General features: G+C 40.2%; 1 protein-coding gene across 4 annotated transcripts in view; it reads right to left on the bottom strand.

The window, feature by feature from the left end:
- Positions 1 to 657: 657 nt before the first annotated feature.
- The window catches only part of MCUB (mitochondrial calcium uniporter dominant negative subunit beta), a 70,370-nt gene continuing 63,970 nt past the window's right edge, over positions 658 to 7,057 (bottom strand). For all 4 annotated transcript variants that reach the window (XM_048847608.2, XM_075127573.1, XM_075127574.1 and 1 more), the window contains exons 4-8: positions 6,174 to 6,278; positions 5,530 to 5,690; positions 3,374 to 3,577; positions 1,955 to 2,071; positions 658 to 913 (exon numbers count right to left, since the gene is read on the bottom strand). In XM_048847608.2, the coding sequence (XP_048703565.1) occupies positions 836 to 913; positions 1,955 to 2,071; positions 3,374 to 3,577; positions 5,530 to 5,690; positions 6,174 to 6,278 (665 nt within the window). In that variant the 3' untranslated portion in view covers positions 658 to 835. The remainder of the gene's footprint in view (positions 914 to 1,954; positions 2,072 to 3,373; positions 3,578 to 5,529; positions 5,691 to 6,173; positions 6,279 to 7,057) is intronic.

Raw genomic sequence — 7,057 nt, 5'->3', positions numbered from 1 at the left:
GTGTCTTTCTAAAAATGTATTCTTGCTGTGTAACTTAAAATCAAATAGTGCAGAGGATCTTAGTGTGTGGTTCAAGGTTTTTGTGCTCTGATTTTGTCAGTTAAGACAGCACAACTGCCAGAAGTTAGAGCCATGGAGAGAGATCCAAGAAACTGTTTCCATAATCCTGGGTCCCTCAGCTTGGGGCCTTAAGCTACTCATTTAACCTTTATATGGTTTAGTTTCCCCATCTGTAAAATGTGGATAATACTTATCCACTTTCATAAGTGGCAAGAGGTTCTGGATGGAAGATGTTGCAGAAGTATAAAAATAGAGTTAGTATCACAAAAAGAGAACTATCTTTCAGGATGACTTAACCACATGATTTAAAGTTCATCTCTGTTCAGGAAAGCACTTATACACATGCCTAATTTTAAACATGGACTTTCCTGAATTGGAACATTAGACAGGAGACCTGTTAAACTATAAAAATACATTTCACCATAAATACCAGAAATCTTTCTATGACATATCAAATTTTTGGTGCTATTCTCTGCTGTTATTAATAGTCCCCCAAAAAATAGTAAAATGCTTCAGTACACTAGAACACCACTCCGACTCTTATGCTCACATCAATTTACTAAAATGGCGAGAATTTTATTCCAAGATCTGAATGCATATTTTGAAAGATTTCTTTATTTCAGGAATTATTTTTTAAAAATCTAATGATATAATAGTTTTAATCAACATTTCTAGTAATGTTCAGAACTATAGTGGTCAAAAATATTCAGTTTGCAACATAGAAACTAAATATTGGAATCGGTTTTGGAAATGACAATTCAGTTATGAAAAAAAATTAGTCTTTGTCATTAATTTCCTGTATTGGAAGTTGCAGATGTAGGGGCTGATGCAGGCGTCTCAGGGACTCTTCAACCTGTAAACGCAAGAGAGAATTAAATGGAGGACATTCTGTGTCCATATTTATCCCTTTCAGTCACCCCTAATTTGTACCTTCCTTTCATACTCTTGATATTCTTTCCCTGTAGCCAGGTCTTTCGCTTCTGTGAAGACACTAACCTTATGGCACAGATTTCCCACAATAATCACAAGTGTAAACTCCTGGTCAGATCGCTCTAGGGATTACCATCCAAAAACAATTCCTGCCATTAGTGAGTTAATCTGTCAGTCAACAGACCGGCCAACGGGAACTGCAGCCCTACAGATGCATAAACATCCTCCTTCCAAGCGACTGAATGTATGACCCCATGCATAGTGCACGGTCATCTTCAGTCCAAAGCCTAGGAAAATTTATAAAGCCCATTTCATACAACAGCAGAACTGAATTATTTTATATGCTCTAGCATAAATTGCAAAATTCACACTCCAGACTAGTGTCAGATAGTGAAAATATTTTAAAGTCCCAGCCTTGATAAAGGGAACTAGTTTGAATCCTACCCAATTATTTTTTTAAAAATTTAACTCCATCTATTCACTAAGGGTTCTTGATCAAAAACCCAATAAAGTCAAGGGAGAATTTCCATTTACTTAATAGGCTATAAATCAGGGTCCTTTTTATTTATTGTGGATCGGAGGACTCTCTGTATTTCTCATAGAGCAGTGAAGATTTTTCCCAGTTCCATATCACTGCCACTATGGAAGATGGAGACTAGAGAGAAACCAGTTTATCACTACTGAGCAACACAAGTGAGTGACTTGTTTTCACACTCTCCCCCAGCCTCCACAGGCTGCCTGAGCAGTGCTGCAAATTTCCATTCTTAAGTCCTTCCAGCCTTTAAAGGAACTCCAGGTAATCTGTTACATATGCATATTTTTAGCATATAAAATTAAAATGCATAAATAAATAAATAAAATCTAAAAGCCACTTTCCAATTACCTCATGATTTACTGAAAAGTTTTAAATGGTGAGACCACAGCATCATTCACTTACGGTACATTAAGAGACTTATGAAAATACCTCTGCCAGTGCCTCTTTTAGCTTGTTATACTGTTCCACATCAAAATGTTGGCTTCTGGATTTCCGGTAGAAGTAGTGGAGGAATTGTCTGTCTTTAACATCTGGGTAAACATAATCCTGACAGATAGAAAAAGGACACAAATGTTTCGGTTTTTTGGGCAGGCAGAGGGTTAGGAGTGCAAAGACATTTCTACAGATGGAGTTAAATCAAACTAACATACATAAAAAACCTTATAGTAATTAGAAGAAATCTAAACCATGACAAATAAATGACCTTATTTTCAGAATTGCAGAGCACTCACAGCTCCCATTGGAGTCAAGAGGTGAGATTGTCAGAGGAGACTAAGGAAGTTGGGTTCTTGACGCCTTTAGGCTCCTTTGAAAATCCCAGACAATGGTAGCATCTGAAAATCAGGCCATTAGTATTTATCAATTTATCCAAACAGAATTACCTCAACCCTCCTGAAAGTCAGCAGAAAGCAAGAGGAGTAGAACTCACTCACAAACCCAGCCCTCAACAAACTAGCTGAGCTCCAAAACCCAGCATCCTTCCCCACCTGATGTTTTTTGCATATGTACTATAGGTTCCATATGTGCAAGTATCGGATATTCACCAACTATGTCCATACCAAACAAAATAAAAATGGAGGAGGGCATTATTGAATATGCAGCATAAAAAGGAATACAAGTAACTATCCAACTATGTGCTTTATAGTACATTGTAGGATCCCAAACATTTAATGGGCAAAAATGTAAGTTCCTTTATATTGTACAGGAATTGATGGCCATTTCCACATTCTGCACTTTGTCCACGTTCTGGGTTTTTGGTGTTCAGGAACTCTTCCCCCTCCTCTAAACATGCCTCATGCCAACCTGTGACTTCTCCTTTGCACATCCAAGAGCAAGAAAGGAAGTTAGGCCACTTAAGAAAAATCCGCATCTTACTCAAGGAAATAAACTAAAGGTAGTCCAGGAAAAACAGCTGAAAAATTTCCATGCATGCGTCAAGTGACATCTGAACTCCATCAAACAGAAAAAGAAAACTGATGGGTTTGCCTTCCTGGCCCACTAATAGGTTGCATTCCTTGACCAGCCCTGCTTTAGTACTTCCACTCTCTATGTAGAGACGTATGAGATACAGTTACCATCCGGGCCACATACAAAGAATTGAATGAAAGAGGATAGTTTTCATTTTCAGCATCAGATGGTATCCGCCTGGTCACTAATTGCAGTCAGGATTTTTAAGTGCAGCTCAGATGAGCAGTTTATCCCTGAGCTACATTAAAAACAAAGTTCCAGCCTAAGTGCAGTTCTACAGAACACACATGCACACGAACTTTGATGTTTAAATACATAGGCTAATTTATTATGAAAATCAGTGTAAGATGACTTCAGACATGTTTATATAATGGGACTTACCTGTTTAGTAAGTACAAAGTAAGCGTAGAATGCCAGGGCACTCCCGTAAGTGATAAAATACGTCACTGGCTCCATTATATCCCATGAATAGACCCACCACGTGAGCCAGGCCAGTGCTCCACCTTGAGTGGACAGTAGTGCTAAGCCAGTCCATAGGAGCCTATTGGTCTTTGCATCTGCACTTGTTGCAATTTTGGCTTTCATCTAGGACAAAAACGTTATTCATTCAACATATTCATATTCATATTCAACATATTCATCCACATATTCAACATGTGGATATTAATTTCATACATTCCTCTGACACCAGGGAGAGAACACATCCCAGTATGTACTTTCCTCCTGGATCAGAGCCTGCATTCAAGACTCCTACTCACTTTACTCCTGTGCCAAAAAATTAAAAATTCTGTCAAAAAAAAAAATTCTGCACACAATATTTTAAAATTCTGCATATTTTATCTGTCAAAGTAACACAACACAATATAATCATGCCAGTTTAAATTATTTTAGTAATTTATTTCAAAATATCTGTTGGCAAGTATATCTGTAACAATGCAGACCAAAAAAAGATTCTGGTAATTTTTTTTTTTTTGACAAATAGATTCCTTATAGGGCATATTAATACAGAATTTTGAGTAATTAATTTAAATTACAATACAGAACTGTATTTCCTGCACCCATCAGAAGCAGTGCAAAGGCTTGTGAGTGTCAGGAGTAATAGAGGAGCTGAGGGAGAGGGAAGGAGCCTGGAGTGAACCTGGAGAGTTGTTGGGTGTGGGTAGAGGTAATATGGAACAGGGTTGGGGTTTTTTTTGGGGGGGGGGAGGGGCAGGATTGTTAGGGAGTTGGGGAGGCCTCCCTCATGCAGATCCTGGCTGATCCCAAGCCTCTCCCATTCAGTCATGCACATCTGCCCCTGTTCCCACCCACCCCCATCCCAATGGGTCCCTGCAGCCCCCTTCCCTTGTTTCCATGTGGCCATGCACCCCACTCCCATTCAACTCCTGGCTCAATGCTGTCACCCCACTAGCTCCTGAGCCCACAGCCTAGTCTGTCCCCCCCCACTAGCCATTCTGAACCTCAGTCTGTGACCCCCCCCAGCAGCCCCATGTGCCCCCTCTGTCCTAACCTGGCTCCACAGGCCAGGTGCTGTGCCACTGCTTACACGCAGAATTTGTTCCCCCCACAGAAAATACATTCTGCCCCAGAAGTGCTGCAGTTCCGCCTTTTGCCCACCAGAGGCCTTTTATGGCACAGAACAGCCCGCTGCATTCATGCTGTTGGCTTTTCTGGCAGCATAGTGGCCTCTTGTGGTCAAAAGGCGGAACTGCAGCACTTCTGGGGCAGAATGTATTTTCTGCGGAAAAAAATAAAATTCTGTGGGACACATGTATTCTGTGCATGCACAGAATTCCCCCAGGAGTATCACTTGCAGGCCTTCCCTTCCCAGAAAGGCTTTGAGTTCACTCCCTGCATGGAGTACAGAGGGAATGAGCTCTACGAGGCCTCCATCTGGCCGTCCATCCACGCCTTTGGGATTCTACCAATTGGATTTGCATACATCAGCTGATGCTGCCTGATTTTTCAGAGAGGCGCTTTCACAGCAGCTCTAACATTGCTGCCTTCAGTGTGAGGTCTGTTCCCACCCCATCAGGCTCTTACTGGTCTCCTCCTCCCTATTCATCCCTTCATGTCACTTTAGCTTGGCCTGTCTTAGATTCACCATGTTTGCCCCTTTCCTAAGTTACGGTCATCATTAGTCAGATCCAACTGGCTGACCTGGTGATAGCATCATCACAGAAAAACAACACTGTTTTTTAATTAACTAATGATTTTTCTGTGATATGGCAACATCACTCCGGACACCCAACCAGGTTCAGACAAAGTAACCAGGCAGTCCAGGGTAGTGCCAGCTCACCATAGTTTTTCTCCAGTTCTAGAAATTCTCAATAGGCTATGCCAAAAAACAGGAGGAGGAGGAGGAACTGGGTTGAAAATAATCCTGCATATGAACTGGCCATCACCTACCTGTCTGACAAATGAGGGGGGCTTGGCCCATTCATTCATGCTGGAATTGTCTTGTCATGGAAATTAGTTAAGAGAATTTTTTTTATATATATATATATATATATAAAAAAAAAAAAACCCTTCCCAACCTGCTCAAGGGGTACTAGCTGTTCCCTTAGGTGGTCCAGTTTCTGAAGCAGTTCTCTCTCTCTCCTTAACTGGTGGTCTTCTAAATGAAGGGCGATGAACAGTCTATGAACCAAGGATTTGATATCTTCTGCTTCAGTAGCATGCTCTCTACTCCACTTCTCTGAAAAAAAGATTATGGTTGTCACAAGAGAGACAGGGTGGGTGAGGGACCATCTTTTATGGGACCAACTTCTGTTGGTAAAAGAGACAAGTTTTCAAGCTTACACAGTGACCTCCAGAAGACCTCTGTGTATCTTCGAAAGCTTGTCTCTCACCAACAGAAGTTGGTCCAGTAAAAGATATTACCTCTCCCACCTTGTCTTTCTAATATTCTGGGACCAACACGGTTACCAGCTGCAAATGTGGCTGTCATGACTGGTAAGATGTATCAAGCAATGCTCTTTGAAGAAAACACTGTCACTGTTTACAGAGAGTGTTTACATGAGGCCACAAACTGAGGCTCAAAGGGGAGATGAAGCCAGACTTATTTTTTGTGGGGACTGCCATGATTTTTTTTTTTTAAAAAAAGACAAAAATATGCCTTGGAACAGATGTAACTGGATAATCAGATTTATTAAGACTTCAACACAGCTGTGGTTCTTACCTTTTACAGGGACTTGTACACTATAAGTGGTGTTGTTGATTACAAGTTTGAAGTCATTCATCAACAAAACTTCCATCAATGCTGTTGCAGGGATCTTGCTACCATCTGCAGGAGAAAACAGGAAGGCTTAAATCCTTAACACAAAATTTACTTTATTAAAAAAAAAGAAAAACCTCTATGTCCGCGGTTTCCAAAAGTAACACCAGATAAAACTGTCTTTTAATAAACATTACATTAAGTTTGGAAGTGGCCAGTATGCAGATACAACAACAAAGTGCTTTTAACAAATACATTTCTTAACAGTATTAAGACAAGAAGCATCATCTGAAAGTGCCCGCATTTCATTTGACCTGTCTGGCATAACTCACTATTGTTAGCAACCTCCCTTTTATTTCAGTTCCAAGGAGAGACATTGTAACGAGAAAGCTATATTTAAAGACTCTCTTTACCTGTGTCAAGACCTTAAAATTCTCCATTTTACCTAACACTAAGTCTTGGTTACTTTTAACCATTTCCTTTTGCATTTGGCTTGGTCTGGAAAATTAAACTAGTTAGATCAGATTCACTTTCTAGAGAATGGTCTTGTGGTTACAACACAGGGCTCTGCCTCAGGAGATCTAGCACCACCAAACTTATTGAGGGATGCAGGTAAGTCAAAGTTTCTCTTTCTGTCTCTCTGTTTTCTCTTAGTTGGAGATGGTTCTGTTAAGCTCTCAGAAGCATTGAGAGGCTAACATTAATGTTTGCAATGTTTTGGATGGAGGATACTACAACATAAGACAAGACCTTAGAAATTCCACACAAGAACTCAAGATTATGATGCAATGTTATTTACAACCTTAATTATAGTATCACTACTGTGGTTCCATTTCTCTTTAGTTGGG

Source organism: Caretta caretta, chromosome 4, assembly GCF_965140235.1.
Source record: "Caretta caretta isolate rCarCar2 chromosome 4, rCarCar1.hap1, whole genome shotgun sequence".
NCBI lineage: Eukaryota > Metazoa > Chordata > Testudines > Cheloniidae > Caretta > Caretta caretta.
The sequence above is the reverse complement of the archived record's forward strand: the minus strand, read 5'-3'. Positions and strand labels throughout refer to the sequence as shown.